We start from the raw sequence: 20,011 nt of genomic DNA, 5'->3' as shown, positions 1-20,011 counted from the left end.
AAGCAGATGAAATGCACCATGCGGGCAATATACAATTTACTCACAACAGCTGTGGCATTTGTAGTTAACATCGTATGTTTATTTACAAATTCCTATCTGGAAGCCACAAGATATTTTTTTGTTATTTTATTCCCAAAACTAATACAGATTTCAAAACCGCTTGGTAAATGAAACTATTTAGTTCAGCTCACTCCAGGAGAACATTGTTGTTGGCTTTGCATTGAAGGCATAAATAAAGATTTTATGTTGATTATGAGTTGTATTTCTACAGTTTTGTGATCTACTCACAGCGAATATTCATAACTTCAATCTTTAGTACTCAAGAGGAGCAAAATTAGTGGCTAATTATTTACTAATTTGGCTCAGATGGAAACAGATCGAGTGAGTTATTGATGTCCTCAGAAACGTATTACCTAAAAGCTTCTTTTGTATTCAGAAAAGTATATGTTTCTGGCTTTTAAACTTTTATTATTTATTCCATTTCATATAGCTGCATTGTGAGGATGAAACTAGAGTATCAAACATGAACAATGTCTACATATGATTTCATTAAGTTAAAAAAAAAAAAAATTATATAGTTTTAATATAATGATTTCAGTGAAATTGACTTATTTATTTTAAAAAAGTTAGATGGTATTTAAAAAAATAAAATAATAATAGCTTAAGCCTCTTATATTACAAGGAATCCCAACAATGAAGTCATCAAGTATTTTGCTATAATACAAGGATTTCAGTTGATGTCCCAAACTTCTTCCTCAATGCTAGTGATAAATCAATCACAAGTAATTAAATAACAATCCTCCAATAGACTGCAAATAGAAATAAAATAGATAAAAGAAATATGTTGTCCCAAATTCACTGAGATTTAATGTATTTCAGATTTTTATCTGAAGTTTTTCCACCGTAGTCTAAGGCATGATTGCTGTTCAATTACTTGTGATAGTTTTAGTTTCAATCCACCTGATTGACAGCTATGACATTATTATATAATAATTAAACATTAAAAGTCTGAGATAATACTTCGTCTACAAAATGGATCAGATGTTTTCCCAAATTCTATATGTTCTACATTCCATATTTCAGCTTGAAATATCCATGCAATGGTTAGTAGCCAATGTAAATAGCCAAAATCCACCAAGGGGAGTCATCTTAACTTATTGCCAGTGATTGCCATGGCTATGCCACTCCATTTGTGGAAGATGGTTGGCTATGGAAGACCTAGAAGTATGGAATGGAGACCAGGGCAAGGAAGTCTCTCTCGTATTATAGCTTTGTGGATAGAATGTAGTTGGAAGGTTACAAATGTATCAATAATGTATCAATAAACTTTCTACAAGGAAGCACATTTGAAATTTGTAAATTTGACCAGATTCTGGCCTTTAGGGCTGTATTATTGGCCATCAATTTATTTGAGAGCATTCTGAAATTCCCTATCTGCATGAATGTGGCCAACAGAGCTGCTACCAAAACAAAGCAAGCAATTAAGCTTACAAAACGAGAATAAATGTTTAACTTAATGGCCGAGAAAACACATTTATGGCTAACAGAATCGTTGGTATACTCGGTGTGTAATTAGAACTGATCAAAGGGGCAGGTTTATCATTTGTTTATTTATTCAGTGGTTATCGTACCAGCATTTTGTTACCATCTGTTAATGCTAACGGCGAGAAGAACCATACAGGCCCAGAGCCAGGAGGGCTATGACAACTCCCTCCGCAATGTGAAGGCTATTTTGTGGTTCACATTTTTTTTTTGTGTGTCTTCATGCAGTTTTCGCATGTGACGGCTCATGACTAATACAAGCCCACCTTGTGCCTTTTTTCATAAATGGAAACTTTCAACACACGCCGCGTGTCTTTAATTCTTAGCAGTAAACATAATGGGAAGGATTTGTCAAAGTGATTTAAGTGGCTAGTAATGAATTGGGAAAAAAAAGGTAAGAAAAGGGTACCAGCTAATCACAGCTATTTTTTATTTGTGTCTTTTTTCCCCCCATTTAAAGGCGTGTGCTATCCAACCTTTTTATCTCATTTGCGAGTCGATCAGTGATATTTATCAAGGCAAAGTGGTACAATTACAGAGAAGAAAAATTATTGAAATCTGGGTTTTTAAAGTAATAGACTGGAAATGGGTGAAAGTTCAAATTGACTATTGCCCAGAATTCATTAAAAACAGAAATAAGAGTGAGTGTGAAATCCTTCTAAGGAAAAATAGAAAAAAGAATAGATCACGACACGGTGCAGTATGTCATATGATCTAATTTTTAGACCTGCGAAGGAACAGGTGATTATTTTGTCCTGATATGTAAAACCATAGAATGCAAAGAGAGTGTACTTTCTTTTTCACATGACTGTACACACATGACATCTACATATAAACACATCATGCACGCTACATTCAGACACACACACCACACTCAGCCACACTCCCAGGCAAGGTTTTGCAGCACTAGTTGAGTGAGGTTAGATGACCCTGCTGAATGCCCACTTCCTAAAGAAGCCTAGATACTCCAGAGACTTACATTATTGGTACCCTAGTAAGCCAGTTTGACCCCGTTAAAGCTACTTTATTTTGAAATGTGGCTAGTAAACCATGCCTTTGTCAAGCTGAAGTGTCGACCTTGTTTTTCTGTGTTATCTAGAGAACCCAGCTCACATCTAGATGTTTAGTCTCAAGGATTCGTAGTCTCTAGATGCAGAGTTTGGTTATGACAACTGTTAACTAGGAGACAAGCAGAAGGCTAGTTTCGCAGGCAAGCACAGAATGTCTAGTGATTGAGCTAAGATCACAACAATAGGTTAAGCTGCTAGGAAGATGCTGAGTCCTCTCCTCACCAGGAGGAACCAAGACAACGGAGCACTGAAATAAATGACATCATAGATGTTTAGCTGAAGGATGTTGAAGAGTGTATTGAATGTTGCTTGCATTGTCACAATATTCCGTGACAATACTTTCATATCCTACGTTTGTGCATTTGGATTTTGAAACAAATATTCTTGTACTTGAGCAACACAACACAACAAACATTACCATCTTCACGAAGGTCTAAATTAAAACAGTGGCATTACAGACTCAATGAGATTCACTCTTTTATGTCGATTTTCAGTATTTTCTTGTTTGCATTTTGTATCCTATGCTGTATGAATTTACTGATATGATTTCAAGCAGCCACATTTCTGTAGCCGCTGGCAAAACTGAAGCTGTTTTAATCTTTAATGTGACTGTGCCGTAGGCCTTTTGGGTTACACAATCAAATTAGATAAACAAATATGATTTATTTTTGTTACCTCTTTTTCTCATACCATAATATATTTAGTTATAACTAAAATATCAATCACTGTCAGCTTACATATGTGCGCACTACAGCAGGTCTAGTATTATTTCCAATACTATCAAAAAAAGCATGGGGTTTTTTTTGTTGGTTGCCAACATTTAGCACTTTTTTTGTGTGGACTTCTAATATTTGCAATATTTGCCAAATATAAGAAATTAAAAGCTTGAGTTACATAACATGGTCTCCATCCAATTATGTTCACGGAGGACATATGTCATTTTCAATTATAAACTGGAAAAGTGCCTTAATGGGGGAAAAATGTGTCCTGCCAATTTGATGAAGGTGTAACATTTAAATAAAGGAGATGGTTAAGAGTCGGACATTCTGTTCCAAGCAGGGCCAATTATTATATGGTTTCCTCATATTTTATGGTTACATCTCAGTTGCCAAGGATATGGTAACAACATCATATATTTTTTCCATTATCATTTCACCTAATCATTCTTTTAGTTCGCTAGTCTTTTTAGAAGGGCCATTTTTTTCATCCGACAATCTGGAGAACTAGTTTTGAGAATATGGTAGAGTTTTTTTAGCTTTATGATAGTTTTAGAATTAAGATGGGACTTGATCTGTCATGGTTCCCAAATCCAACATTTGAAAGTTCTATGCACCAAATAAACCCATGGAACTATGTTCACACATTCAAATAAGCTGTATATCTTTACATTAACCCGGGCCTGATTAAGGTGGTAAGTTTTGGACAACTTCATTCTAAAACTGAAAGAATAGATAAAAAAACCTCTCCAAATACACCTAAATACCAACGATATACTTATTTAGGGTTTAATATAACCGCAAAGGAGCTGAGAAATGGAAAAGACAATTGAATATATCCGTACAAGAAATTGTTCTAAAACTTCTTAATCATCACTTGACCAAGATGACCTTTTAGGATATATTGGAGTTGGCGGCTCTGAACAGTGTATCATTTGCTATACAAGGAAAATGTTCTTTTTTTAACCGCAATTGTGTCTGTATACATCGCGGCTGTAGCCAAATTACGAAGGTATTTTCAGGAGCATAATATCTCGAACCTAACCCGATCATAACAGGGTAATAATACACAGTTTGAGATCAAAGGGGCGAGTTTAATGCCTCAGGTGATAAATAGAATATACCGTGTCATAGAAAACACTCACCTGGGTGGCCTTACAGTTTAATTATACCAGATTTTTATGTTTCTGTAGCATTAAGGGAAACGTTTATATTTTAGCATTAATCAAAAAGGAGAGAATGCAGAATTAGCCGGCTTCATTCTAATTTTCTAATTAGTAAGTCATAATCTACAAATAAATAACAAAATGAAATTGAACCTCTTAAAACGTGGTAGCGAGCGATCATACAGCCCTTCATTACAAATATATAATATATATATATACTGCACATTTGCATTTCTGGAACTGAACAAAAGAATGGCTGTTCTTTTCTAACCTGACAGATAAGTGATTTTGGGGGGATTAATTGTATCTGTGTCCAATATTCAATACTGAAACATCATTAACACCGGTCACCTTTGCTGTTAGTACTGTAAAATGATATCTATGAGTTTGGCCAAATACTGATTATCTGGTCTCTCCAAAAAAATATTTAACATGATTAATTAGACACACATTTAATGAGAAAAAAAAAATACTCTGTAGCTTCGAAGGGACCGGTGTGAACGTTTTTTTAAAGGAACAGTTATGCTTAATAAATAAATAGTGCTAATACGGGCTTGCGTTAGTAAAAATCCTGTTTCAGGCAATCATGCTGCGAGGTGGCCACACCCCAACACTGCCCACTTCTAGGGAAACCCCACCCACTTCCAGGGCTGGCTTGCCAACTGACACCCCCACACACCACCACAGATGCCCCAATTTTGACACCTGGGGGCATTGTATAGAGGACAAGTCCAGGGAAACTGAACTAAGATCACTAATCTGGCAATTATCAGTTTTAGTGAATAGACCTTAAATTCTGCAGCTATCCATTTAAAGGGAGCTTAGATGAACATTTAATACCATGCTATTGGTAAGGATTGCATATAAAATTCTACAATTATTTATTTTCACTCTTCACTTTTTAGTGTAATTAAGATCAGATAAAATTAGCGTAATTATATGATTTAAACATCCTGGCACGGCTAATGTATAAGCTTAAAATGCCTTGCATTAGCAGTGCATTAATACATTATATATATATATATATATATATATATATATATATATATATATATATATATATATATATATATATATATCACTTGTTAAAGTTGGTCTTTGATGTTTATGATTGTACTGACACTTAACACCTCAGGGGTATTATTTTCGATCAAGAGCAAGGTAAAAATAAATGCCAATTAATAACACTTGGAAATATTGTGAAAATAAATGACACCAGTCGCTGCTCTTGTATTTGATATTGCTAACGCTGATTGATGTCCTTGCTTGCATGGAAAAGGACAGAATATCTCAAATGTTGATTCTGCAACCAGCAGTGGTCCACAGTATACTTGGCAGGCTGGTGAAAAGCAATTTTTCGAGGCTCTCTTAGCGCCTGCTGAGCAGTGATGATTGAGGGTTAGAAGGTCACGTGGATGACCTCTGTATGGCTCTTCCATTCACATTTAAGCATGATTCAACAGAGCCTAAAATTGGTCCACTCTGGCTGCTGAAAGAATTGTCTCTGGGACCTGCTTTTCAATAAATTGCCCTGGGAAGAGAAGGATACTGACTTAAATAATTCATCGGCAGCCCTACAGGAAAGATCTACCAGTGGCTTTCATTGCATGTAAACACATTCATTGACTTTGTTAACATGCAACCAGATATTTAACATTTCAGATCTGTAATAGGTGGTCCTCGTTTTAGACACAATGGTCAGGATCCGGGGAATTCGCGTGTGCATTAGCAGAGAAGCACATACCAGCCGCAGCGTGCAACAAAATTACCACTTTGACGGCTTTATCGTCCTACATAGTGCTGCTCACTGCGTACCATCAAGAACACGGGAACAAAACATGTGGAAGAGTGTGTAATTAGGACAGGCTAACTTTTAGCACATACTTGTCCTATGCATGCTGTTCTCTATTTATGCTTCATCCTTAATCGCTCCTGAAAACTGTGGTGGAAGCAGATAGCCTCTTCTACACGTCAACTTTACAAAAGTACATCTGCGTATGTTATTTTTAAATAAGAAGAAATACTTTTTTTAGAGTGTTTCAACTGTCTCCAATGCATATGTCTAAATAAATAATTATTTATTACATTATCCTTACACTCCTTTTTTTGGAAGATATGGGTAAAATGTTGTATTTCTCTTTCTTGTAAGTACATATGTACTCTCCAGAGTGTCGGGGTTAAAGAAAATAAGTTTATTTTTTATTTTATTTATTAGGTTTTTTTCAGGATCCCTTTTCTTAAACTTTAAGTGGTAGGCTTAAATTTGATGTGTTTTTAATCACATCCTTCCTTAATTTACAGAAGATAACAAAAAAAATCTAGAGGAAGATTTTTTTGTAAAAAAACCCCCATATATTTTTGATTACGATGCTGACCTCCTAATTTGTTTTTATCTGTGAAGAGTTAATTATTTTTTGGAAGCTGTATGTATATCTTTGACAGATTAGCAGATTTCGAACCATTTATATCTTGAGCATTGATCTAATTTCGTCAGATGATATGCTCTGGCTCCGGAATATTCCTATAATAAGATCTGCTCGTAGAACTAGTTAGGAGAGTCAATGCCAGTTTTGACAGCGATGGGAACTTTTCTGACATCTTTACTTGAACGGCAAACAAAAAAATGGAGGATCTGTGAAATAGGTACCAAGCGGTAACACTGTTCGCTGATATCGAACTTTTTATCACTGTCAGATTCGGTAATTATTTTTGCCCTCGAGTCTCAAAAACTGTTAGGACTGGCCAAGGCGTCTAAAAGATTCTGGACATGCTGAGGTCTTTCTGGATAACGGTGTCGTATCGAGGAGCTACAACGCGGATTCTTAACGACTCCGGCAATGTAAATGATATTTTAATGGCATGTGCTCCGTTCATCTTATGTTACTCTCTGTCAATCTAAGGCAGGAAAAAAAGAGGATAAGGGACAAAAGGCATTAGCATCAGAATGTCTATTTTATTTCGTCTCTCTATGGATGTTACAGGAAATTAACCGCCAATTTAGTAATAAAGTGGACACAGATTGTTGGAGATTGAAATTGACATAAGGATAGAAAGGCCAGGTATTCATTTGTTGGAAGGATGCTTCAAGGACACCCTGACCTTGGGCTTTTTGTATTAAACTCGGCGAAATCAATGATGTATCAAGTTCTTAAATACAGAAGACAATTGTTCATTTCTTTACAGCAATACGCATGCCACTTTCTACCATCTTTATTTGACAAGCAGATGATTTTTTTGAATCTGCTTGTTTTAATTTGTAAGCAAAAATAGTTCATAATAAAGCATTTTGCTTGTTTGGCTTTTTTTTATACACAGCTGACAGACAACAGCTTATCAACTAAAGAAATATGTGAGTATATTGAGTATTTAAGATTGTTTTTTATTTATTTTAGTATGTTATTAGTGTGCTATGTTTATATAACTCTACGTAACTTTTACACACTTTTTGGAGACGTGACTACTACTGGGGCTGTTGGCAGCTATGTATGTTACATCAATCACCTTTATTAAGACCACCGGAGGACCCCAGGACACTAAGACTTGCCAACATTCTAGTTTATTGGGGAAGAATGTAGTGGTCATATGTACGTTTAAACTAAGTCATTTGATCCTTTCCAATGTGTAATATGGGCAGCTGAGGTACCATTTGGTTAGATGGACCATGCAAGCTGCCCCATTTGTTTTCTGTATGAAAATGGATAATAGGGCAATAAATAAGTACAAAAAATGTAATATTTTATTCTCTAAAATCCAAGTTATCAATATATCCCGGGGTGGTTACTGGCTTATTTTCAGATCTACCCCTTTGTGTCCTAGCACTCTTGAGCAGGGTAATATTTGCCTTCCAGGACTATCAACATACGGAAGCCCGAAACCTAATTCTAAAAGAGAGGGCTTTAAAAACGCCAGTTCTAATTATCCCAACTACAGTTCTCACAGCTCATTAAAAATAATCCAGAAAAGAAATAACAAGCGCATCGATTTACGCAAAGGCTGACTCGGCAAAACACAACCACTGTCATCTGATCGCCTATTGGGAATTTCCAAAGTTCAATATCTCCGTGAATCAACACACTACAAAATTATGATTAAGACAGGTAGTCTATATTTTGCACATTACTAAATGAACTCTTTGTTATATATTTAGTAAGAGGAGCATCGCAATCAATAGACGTATCCAAGCTTCAATTTAGCCTTATTTCTATCGCCATGCTATTTGACCGTTAATAATATACAGATTTAATCATTTTCTTCGTAGCAGGTTAACGTTGTTGGGTCATTTCATAGCAGATCGGGGTTGACGGACCTTTTAAGTAACCACTTCACCTCCAAACAGAATTTTAAAGGGACACTCGCTGAGGGGGGATGGATATTTCCATAAGCTTTGAGTAAAGTTCTAAAGTAGTTTGTAATATAAAATAAGCAATTGAAAGACAGAAGAAGGTCAGGAAATGAATGCTTCATAAATAATAGAAACATAAATGTCAAGGGAACCTTATTTTATGGTTAAGGTGGCATAATAAAGAAATTAGATGTAAAGAAAGGCTTATTGTGACGAGAAGGCCACCCATTTACTGCTTGGAAGAGCAGTTATTCAACTTGGGTCAAATCATGGACCTTGTGGCACAATCATTCAATGGAAGGTCTTCTCCTTTAGTCCAAAGCTTGTCGTTTTCACATCAAAACGGACCTGATAAGGAACGGCTTTAAATTAACCTGTCTGCGTCTGTGTGATAAAATTGTATCCAATCCTTTCCAAGTATATGAGATACCGGGAACTGTTATTGGAGCAGAACTCTATCAGTCTTCAGCCTCTATAAATTACATATATTTCCCGACTTATATATGTATAGTTAATTTTTTTCTTAGGTTATCTCCTACATCACCCCCCGATGCCAGTACTCCATCCCTTTTGTGCTTTAAATGTGATATTGTTTATTCAACCGTACTGCCTGGCACGGTTATTTATTATAACTATGACAGTTAATCACAGAAAGCGATTATGAAAGCCCATGACCAGGTTTTTTTTTTTTTTCTTTTACGCTTTAGGTGATGCATTTTAAAACATTCATAAACCTCAGATATTAAAAGAGAGGGACGTTTCATGTTTAAATGATGACATGGGTGCTTATCACAGGGCATCCGAAACCAGACCTCAGTTTAAATCAGCTAGAGCTAATACCGGAATCTCCTCTATATATATCTTCCATTCTCAAGTATAGGCTCTTTAAGATATTCTATAGTTAAAAGATGAACAGGTCCCTAATTACGTCAGACTTCCATTATTATTTATTTACTCTATTCATTGAAGATAAAAAATCCCAGTAGATCAGCAGTTTCTGAAATACCCAGACCAGCCCGTCAGGCACCAACAACCACCATGCCACGTTCACTTAAATGCCCTTTCTTCCCCATTCTGATGCTCGGTATGTACTTCAGCAAGTTGTCTTGACTAGGTCTACATGCCTCAATGCATTGAGTTGCTGCCTTGTGATTGGCTGATTAGCTTTATGTCTTAACAAGCAATTGAACAGGTTACCTAATAAAGTGGTCCAGTGAGTGGATACACATTTGCTAGATAATCAGCTAGCACAATGCATAGATCAACTTTTTGATAGACAGGTCCGCTTCTGAACTTATTGTAAATACGATGTCTTTTTTTTTTTGACAAAGTATTATCAAACATTGAATGACGTAAGATACTTTCCCATGTAATGTTGTTTTCATGTACCTAATTAGCATTTTGTTCTGCACATTTCCGTTCGTGATATTTTACTCTGTCTTTGCAGTAAGACTGGATACAGCTGTCTCTCGTTACCAATGACCCTGTATCCTTCCAATCAATTCAAGTATAAAAGTTACATAATTAATCATTCAATGAGCTGCTACCTGTGTTTAATTGAGAGTGTTCAGCCTCCTTTAGTTTTGATGTTCGCCGAATCCCAACCTTTTAATTCAAATATCCAGTTAATGATTATCCTGCCGTTTCGGAAATACATGATACATGATAACAGTCACAGCAGGTCATCAGAAAGGTTGGCATTTCTCAAAGTAGTGTAGTGTGGTAGTCACCCATTACATTCTTCCACCTCTGCGTAGGCTTAATTAGATTAAAGGTATAAGATCAATCAAACCGTACTGCTATAGAAAGATTAATGGTTTTTGAACTCACTGTATTAATTATTAGTGTTCAGATATAGAGCTAAAAAGCAGTGATGATGTAAAAATAGCTAGGATGGAAGAAAAGAGAGAGAAAAAGCAGATGGATTAATCAAGCAGATATATTTCAGTAATCTATCCTCTGTACTTCAAACTCAAATCAAAACTTTCACATCAAAAATAGACTTTGATAATAAATTAGTCATTAAGGCCTCCATCATTTAAATAAAAAAATATTCAAATAGCAGAATTAATTTTTTTTTTACAGTAGACCAGAAGTAAAAGTATAAGAAATGATCCTGATTAAAAAGAGCTAATTTATATGAATGAAGCATGGGGTCGCCCCCCCATGTCACAGCTGGACTTCCAAGATTAGAATTATACACATGAAATGCATTTTTGATCATCCGTTCTGTAGGCACCTACTGTATTACATCACCAAACAGGACATGTAATTAAAAATGCCTTGCTTGATCAATTATTACTAATGCTTTTCAGCAATGGATTTTGGAATAGGTGGGTTTTAAAAGGCTTAACTAATAGAGGAATGATTTTTTATATTGTGTATTATTCTGTAAGATCTAAAGAAATAGATATTTAGGTATCCATATGTTAACTTATACAAATAAACTTGCTCCCAAAATATTGTGCCATTGGCCCCTAGGCTGGCTCCCTGGCTGGTTGCCTAATTCAGCCGTAGGGATGGACAATCCTTTTACACATAATTCTGTCACTTATGGTAGAAAAAAGTCAAAACAAAATGAAATAAAAATAATAATAATAATAATCATATATCAGCTCTTGCAGGATCTTTGCCATCATTTTGAAGGCACTGTCTATACCAAGGAGCTAAATATTGCTGTATCATGAAAACAATTAAATTAATCCAGAAAAGCATCCAGGGTTATTTAGGGGTTTCTACTTGAACTATTTGGTTTCTATTGAAACCAAATAAAATAAAAATAAAAATATCCCACAGGTTAGTATGAAAAGCTTGCTCAGAAGCATTAATGAGCCAGGAATTAGGCAGAAGTTGAGAGTGTCATGAGTTTATGGTGAATTCTGTATTCTTTCTTTTACCTTCGTGGCATACACGAAATAGCATAACATATAAACCATGGACTCACATCAAGACAAACACTGATTTAAAATAAAACTAAAAAAAAACAACCAACTGGGCACAGTTCCAAGGATAGAATAACCTTTACGTTCACTCCATGAGATCTTAAAAAGGGGTCTTCATGATTGTTAACTTTCAGGGAATGTAGGAATGCCAAGAACAATGTAGCCATGTATTTAACATAGAAACATCAAATCTGACTGCAGATAAGAACCATTTAGCCCATCTAGTCAGCCCATTTTCCTAGTATAAATACTAAAACTTTCATCAGTCCTCAGTCCCGTCTTATATTTAGGCTGTTCCACTTTTACAACCTTTTCATCGAAAGTAAAATTTCCTTACATTACATCTAAGCCTCTTACACTCTAGTTTTAGATTCTGATTAATTAAGAAATGAAACAATTCTTTTTTCTCTTTCTTTAATTACTCCAATATTTTTTGGGGATTATTGAACTCCAGTTTTAGCTCCCTGTTTTCATGATCCGTCATCACTTTCGTTTGAATACATCTGGGGGCTGAACAGATTACAAGAATAGAAATGAACAAAAGAACAAAGTTAAACAATAAACACCTCTACCTTTCTGTATGTTGTTGATACGGTATGTAAAATAGAGACGAGACAGTTGCTGTTTTTCCTTCTCCTTTTCAGTACTGACAAAATATTCTCTGCAGAAGCAGCAAAGTTATATAACGTACAATCTTTAATGTTCAGTTAGATCATTCTGAAAACATGTAGGCTCATTTCAAGCGGATTTCAAAGCACAAAGACGTCGGAAACTTTCTTATGAGGCATCATCTACTTGTCCATATTTTTTAAATTTGCCATATTGATGTTAAAATTCTAAGCTATGCGAGCTGACTCTATTTGTCTCCTGAAAACCTTTGATCTAGTTTCCGATGTCAATTGACATACAATGTTCCATCAGTGTGCGCCTCCGCACAACTGTAAGAGGCTCTGTAAAGTAACAATTCAGATTGTGCTCTGAATCGGGCTTCTAAACTAAATAGGGCAAAGGTATACTGCGATAGAGCTAACACGGGAGCAGCTGAACCGGCGTCTGATTGTCCTGTGTCAGGGGCGCTTACTTCTAGCCATATACGGGCCAGCATCTATCAGATGGGCGCTGAGGTCAAGGAAATATCCTTAGAAGTAACTTTAGAAATGTATTTCTTTATTAGTATGATACCTACACATGGAAATGATCTTGGAACTGTATTGGACAGCAGAAGGAGAAATTATTTCGTAATAAAATGTTATTTAACAGAATATCTGAGATAGAAATGTAGCTTAGATGTGTTTTTATTTTATATTTTATTAAATAACATAATTTGATCTATGGTGATTGTTATTATGGCAATAACCAAGTTAATCTTTTTTTTTCTTGTTGTGTTTACATTAAAAGACAATGTTTCTTTTGAAAAAAATAGTATTTAAATTCAAGGGAGATCGGAAGACAAATAGTATGGACAGAAACCTGAAAATGGGGCCATGTAGTCACCCTACTATAGTAGGATCCCTCATTTTAACAATGATCCATTCAATCAAATCTAACCTAAAATATTTTCCTGTATTTAACATACCAATTCCCCCCCAAAAAAACCTCTTGATTTAGATGCTCATTAAGAGCCCTTTTCATTTAGAACCTGAGATGACACAGTGTTAGATCCTCCATAAGGCACTTTAGGATTCGAGGGCCACCCAATGCTTTAAAGAATAAACCTGCCACCTCCATGGATATGGTTGTATTAACCCTTGTATTGGGCCAACATAGAAAAAGACATAAAAATACACCAGCTTTTGGGACCTCAGAGGTCTTCTTGAGATTGAATCAACTTTTTCTATGTTGACTCTTTCTATGACTATATATACGAGTGTGAAATGTATGTGTAAATGCACAGGCACCCATGGGTCCCAAAGGTTCACATGAGTTTGAAAGGCTGATTGGATCCAGACGACTACCTTCAGTCATTAGAAATGGCGTCCTTTCCCTTTCCTCCATTCAACAATGCAAACTATTACCTGGAAGTTTTAGCGTCTCTGGGACCTGCAAACGTTTGAGTTCTTTAAAACCTGTTGCAAGAAATGTCTCGGTATGTGATATCAATAACTAAACAAATGCTGTTCATAAAACATAGGGGCCTATTCATCAACCGTACCTTCACTCGTGTAAGATAAATAAAATGCCTTACTATATTGTACCGTAGGTCTGGGTCATCAATCTGCAAGACGCTGTATCCATTTTAATAAGCTAGTCTTACCACATAAAAGCGGGGCAGATTCTGTTGCTTTTCGTGTATCGTGTGCATAAACAGGTCCTCCGATATATATATCACTGCATTTTAATTATAATGTAAATAACGTTAAGCGTGGTTTATGTATTGAGATTACGTTTATTACTTAAACAGAGTAGCTTTAAATATTTGGAACAGTATTGATGATAGAATATCACTCTGCTAATTCTCTCCATAAATGCTCATTAGTCCTTGCGGGACAATCTAGAATGATTTATAAAGTGGAGAGCTAAAAAAACTCTTTAAGGGAAGATTTTTTCTATTGAAAAGAATTATATCCGACTGGGTAGGTTTGCATAATTGTTATTTTATTTATTTATTTTAATTACCTTACCGCAGACCACTGCTGGCTTCCTATCTTTGACAGTCCATATCGCTGTGGAAGGGGAGGATCAAGCAGTGCATATGGCATGTCGGGACTGTTGGCTAGTATGATATGGACATGATGATAGACATCAGATATCTATCATATCTATCAAGGAAATCTATTATATACGCATTCTTTCTTTTTCTAGAAATGTAAGTGTCCTTTTAATAGTTAATTAATGTGTAATTGATGCTGGGACACATGGGTGTCATAGAGGACCCCGCAGCCCCTGTGGGATAAAGGGACACCAAATGGCACAAAATAATAAAGCTTACACCTAAAATACATTTCTCTTACATGTATAGAATTACCAATAATTGCAAATCTAATATACTGTGTTAGTGAAAGGACACCTACGGCATTGTTCAATTAAACAAAAACACCTAATAGAAGCAAATAGAACAGCCCCGGAGGGAAAAAAAATTGGACGGAGGGGCCACATGAATTTAGTGCGGACAAGGTACCCATGGTCAGGCCTGTTGAAGGGGTTAAGGCATGACTAAGGAAAATTTTGGTACTGAAAGTGTTGTTAGTGGCACGTGCAGGGGCCAGAAGGGAGGGGGTAATTACCCTCCCTTAGGGGTATATAAGGAAGGGTCGTGGCCTATAGGGGCAACCATTTTAAAGAAAATTTTCCCGCCCGTCCCTCCCCTGATTTTGGCATTTTGCCGGGTACTCTGGTTTTAAGCTGGTACGGCGCAGGAGTTAACCATCTAGGTATGGTTACTTGTGGTGCACAGAGGTGTAAGTGCAGGACACTCCAGGGGCATGCGCCTCTGTGAATCGTAAGGTCATGTGACTGCCGCGCTAGGGGACGCCGGCAGTTTCAGCAGGGATACAGGTGGACACGCCCATACCAGCAGGTTACTTATTTGGTTATTAAGTTGGTTATTAAGTGGTTATTAAAATGTTTACAATTGGTTATGTTATTTATATATATTGTGTCAAATTGGTTGTGGTAATAATATTTGACACTTTGTAACATGTTAATAAAGGTTGAGTGTCGCGGTGCTGAAGTTATTTCAAGTCCGCACCGCGGACAAATAATTCCATATCTGACATTTAATAAAGCTTGTAAAATAAAGAAGTGTCTCTTGTTTTATTTTGTAAAGAGGTACCGAAACTGGACGCTACTACATTCATGATTAGAACTGCAGGCAGGGAGCAGCAGGAGACATTGACTGAAATGGGCCACTAATGCGTCACTCGGAGTGGGAGCAGGAAAGGTGTAGCTTAATAATGAGGATGACACACATCTGGGGCTCTTATAAGCAGTTAACCTCAGTAAAACAGGCCTTTTTCTCCAGTGTACTGTTACGTCTATGTTTACACTCCTGCAGTTTGACAATCCCTGATATTCCACCCCATTCGCTATACGCTGTTTCTGCTGGTCCAAGGGCCATTCATTTTGCGAGTGCGTCATAAATATACAAATTGCTCTTATATTAAAGGCGGTGTCACGCTATATACTTTCCTTCTCCTCCCTCTAACATGTATCCATGTCTTGTAAGAGACATCCAGCCTCAGTATTTCGTTTTAAAGAACCATGTTGAGTCACAGTAGAAGATGCCAACTCTCTCTTATGTCTGTACGTCTTTATTAAGAAGTTATACAGATGTTTCCTTTATTCAGATGTTTCCTTTATTATATTTATTATATATTATTACAACTACAAAGGCTAGCGTTGTATTCTAAAATAGAACGGTATCTTCTATGATCTACTGTGAGTTGTAGCTGATAACAGTATCTAAAAAAAAACATAACAAATCTGTAAAAAAACACATGCGTGAAGAAATGACTTACTAGATTCTGGATCAGAGTTTCCATCACCTTCCGTCCTGCTGTTTGCTGAAGATTGTTCATAGTATTCTTCTTGAGCAAAGCCAAGGGGGAGAGAATGGGAAGCGTTTGTAGGACCGCTAGGTTCTTGATCTCCTAATCCGCTGTCACTGCAACTTTCTTGGGAACCATCCGGTAGGTGAAATGTGACGCGGCGTTGGGACTGCAGGCAGAAGAGAAAATGACATGATTTCAACAGTCATTTGAGTAATTGCTTAATGCAGCCAATTTAGGAAATGTATTATTACAGCTATCTGGTGAGGACACATTAACATTCTCATCAGAAGGGCACAATTTCAGGCTGTTATGTGTAAGTGGTTCGCCTAGCCAGTTTCACCTAACGGGAAACTTTTCCATGTTATAAAAGTTACAATGCGTGATACAAAATAAAAACTTTCACCAAAGATTAGCTTTCAGTTACATATTCATATAAAACCCCAATGGAAGGTCTTATTATATTCAGATAGTAACTCAGAAGAAAGGTAAATTCAATACCAAAAAAGAGAGAACAATGAATTCATCACACGTTTGGTGTTGAATATTATAATATTAAAAATTCTATTTTTTCATTTTAGGGGTCTTTTTGGGATCACTCCCATTGTGATTATTTTGTTTATTGTTTCTTCTTTCAGTTATTCAGATTTATATTTTCCAACCAAAGACATGGTCACAATATTCCATGCATATTTCCATTACTATCCCATGACTCCCCAGCTCTAATTTCATTGGAATACTATTTTAAAACCACATAGGAAGTGCTAATGCCATCGCTCTGTTGCGAGAGTACCAAGTTAGAAGCTTGGATTTGCAATAGAGATTTTTACTGTCTCCCCTTCCTCTGTACAGATATTATCATAAATAGCATAAAAAGAAATATGAAGCCAACTCAAGTGGCAACAATAGCCTGTCCTACGGTGTGTCCCCATGCAAAAGCATCCCAGGGTTTTAATTGCATTATTACATATCAACCCAAAAAGATAGTCCAAAACCAAAATGCAAGGCAAATTTTATTTGCGTGAGTTTACCAACAGCCTAAGATACTTTTTTTTATTTATTCCGTAAGAGTTCCAGAGATGTTTTCAGATCATAGATTAAAAAAAAGGTCGAACATGGTGCTCCAAAGTTATAGGGCCACAGTGGATAAAGGATCTCGGGATTCTTCTACTGAGGCTACACTCCCCAAAGGGAGGTAATGCAACCTCTTTCCTCATTGGCCAAAAACAAGGGAGGACCGGATCGTCTAGTGTCTCCTGAAGGAGAGACCCACTGAAGTTTTCAAGGGAGGACAGTGGCCAAAAGACAGTCCACCCCACCAACCAACCCACCAAAAACCGAATCTATAGGCCCTGTGGTGTTTTTCAGCAAAACCAAAATCAATGACTAAAATCAATTCACACACGCACAAAACAAACTAAAAAGCAAGCATGCGTCATTAAAATGCTCCTCCACCCACTAGCTATAGTCTAGGGCAATTAAAGTGAGAATATGGAAGTTGAGCGGCCTCTCGGTAGTGCTAAAGTTTAGCTATATTACATATGTCTTTCAAAAGTAATTTGACTTTTATGAAACTGGAGATGTAACAGGGAATTCCGGAGAAATCAAGCCCAGCAGGCTTATGGCACCTCTTACTGGTTGTCAGCCAAAAAAGCCAATTCAAGCTGAGCTATGTACATGCATATCTTTGTGCACACTACGTGCTAATAACCACTTGAATTCTTATTTCATTTTTTAAATGATTTTACGCACCTTACCCAGAATTTACATTTTCTTCCCAATGTTCATGGTATTTTTTTAAGCACAAAGGTTTAAAGTAAAAAAAATCCGTCTCCGAGGGTAATGATAACTAACTTAGTCTATGGTAATATTATAATAAAAAAGTAGGGGGTTGTAAACAAACATGTAAATAAAAGAATATATGTTTAAAATGGTTGTTTGGGACACATTCCTTAGGATGTTATGGTATGCCTTATGGTCATAAAAAAGTGATAGTTTTCATTACTGAGTTAAATGGTAATTTACCTTTAACAGGGAAAGTTGTAAAAAAAAATGTTTTTCTCCTTTTTCAGGTATATTCAAAAGGCAAATGACATTTAAATATTAAAGAGTTAAAAAAAGGCAAAAAAAAAATCTCTGTATTCAAACCTCCATAGGTATTACTGTGAAATATTACTCGGACTGATGTACCCAATCCACTAAAGTTGAAAGCATTAATGGAGCAATTTCCAGCAATAAATTGGTAGAGTATTTTTATTGCTGCAATGTTATTGTTAATGAAAAAGATGATTGTCTCAACTTTTGTACCGCAGATCCTCTTTGAGTCTTGAATTATATGTTCGCAACCTGATTATGATCCTTAGAATCTTTTAGCATCATTTTGTGCAGGAAAACAGCTTCAGAAGCAAATTAGATAGTAAGAGAAGGATACATTCCATTTTTTACTTTTGCAAGTGGGTGCCGGAACATTGGCAGGGCAGCTGCCCCTGTTTCCCCATGCAGCACCCATACATATCTCTATCTATCTATCTATCTATCTATCTATCTATCTATCTATCTATCCATCTATCCATTACCTATCAGCAGAGATGTGAGACTAAATCCTACGTCTTGTCCCATATCTACCATTCCTTCTCTACCTCTTAACAATTAAAGTTGTAATATATATAAATATATATATTTACCATTGCATCAACAATTAATCCATCATACATGGTTAAGTATCTTTACATTGGAGAGTAATCAGTTGATTCACAATTTCCCGTCACGCTGGCTATCAATAATAACCTTTTTTTAGGGTTACATGATCCACAACATCCATAATTACACTGTGTCATCTACATCCATATTACCTAATGTGATTTCTATGACAAACTACAATTAAGCAAAATGTAAAGGACTCGTTTATATAAATGGTAGTTATGAAGCAGGGAAGGGTGCATTAAAGGTGGTATTAAGGCCATAATGGCATTAGGGATTCACACGCAGTTTGTCAGCGCTTCATAGTATAATGATCTTCAAATGGTATATTAATCATTATACTTTGTTAGGGCCACTGGGCAGACTCACGTTACTGCCTATGAGCCTGATTTAGCCATGGTTGGCTCAAACTAGGAGAGAAGCACAAGACATCAAAATGTCCTCCTCTACCTAAGTGTCTGATTAGGCCACGGTGACCCATGTTGCCAATGGGCTACATCACCACCAGGACCGAACTGACAAAGGGGCTGCCCTGGACCCTAAGGCCAGTCTGATGACTTAAATGTGGTGAAAGTCCACAAAATACAACTATACATTCAGAAAGTGTGCAGCTGGGCACCCCGGCATGCTGCAGCATCGGATCTGCCATGGCAGGTTGGGTAAGTGTGTGTGGTACCGTCAGCCAGTGGCTCACTGGGCATTTGCCTGATGTGCCAGATGGCCAGTCCGAGCCTGATCACCACAGTGCAGCTGGTCCACCTTACCACTCCTTCCGTGACACGGTGTATATTACTTGTGGCTCTTGAAGTCCTGCAGGAGGAGAGCGTTGTCTGGCCATGAGGCTGCCATGCTGGTGCAGCAACTTAAATAAGTAACAGCAACTCAAAAAAGGGTGGATTGTAGAGCTGCTTGATTATTTTCTGCCATGGCGGCCTATATGCCTATTGACAGCCATTTAATAATTTCCAATGTCCACTTAAACACATTTTAGTAAACATCTGGGATCAGCCTCTTACCGGAGAGTTAACTAAACGAGTCCTTGTTTT

General features: G+C 36.6%; 1 protein-coding gene across 1 annotated transcript in view; it reads right to left on the bottom strand.

Annotated features, from left to right (window-relative positions):
• Positions 1-16,150: 16,150 nt before the first annotated feature.
• Positions 16,151-20,011, bottom strand: part of LOC149281989 (protocadherin-11 X-linked-like) — a 349,492-nt gene continuing 345,631 nt past the window's right edge. The window contains exons 6-7 of the mRNA XM_089498744.1: positions 16,236-16,434; positions 16,151-16,179 (exon numbers count right to left, since the gene is read on the bottom strand). Coding sequence (XP_089354870.1) covers positions 16,151-16,179; positions 16,236-16,434 — 228 coding nt within the window. The remainder of the gene's footprint in view (positions 16,180-16,235; positions 16,435-20,011) is intronic.

This window comes from Sceloporus occidentalis, unplaced genomic scaffold (genome assembly GCF_023333645.1).
Source record: "Sceloporus occidentalis isolate IW3139 unplaced genomic scaffold, rSceOcc1.0.p SCAF_125, whole genome shotgun sequence".
NCBI lineage: Eukaryota > Metazoa > Chordata > Lepidosauria > Squamata > Phrynosomatidae > Sceloporus > Sceloporus occidentalis.
This window is presented reverse-complemented; position numbering and strand designations above follow the sequence as displayed.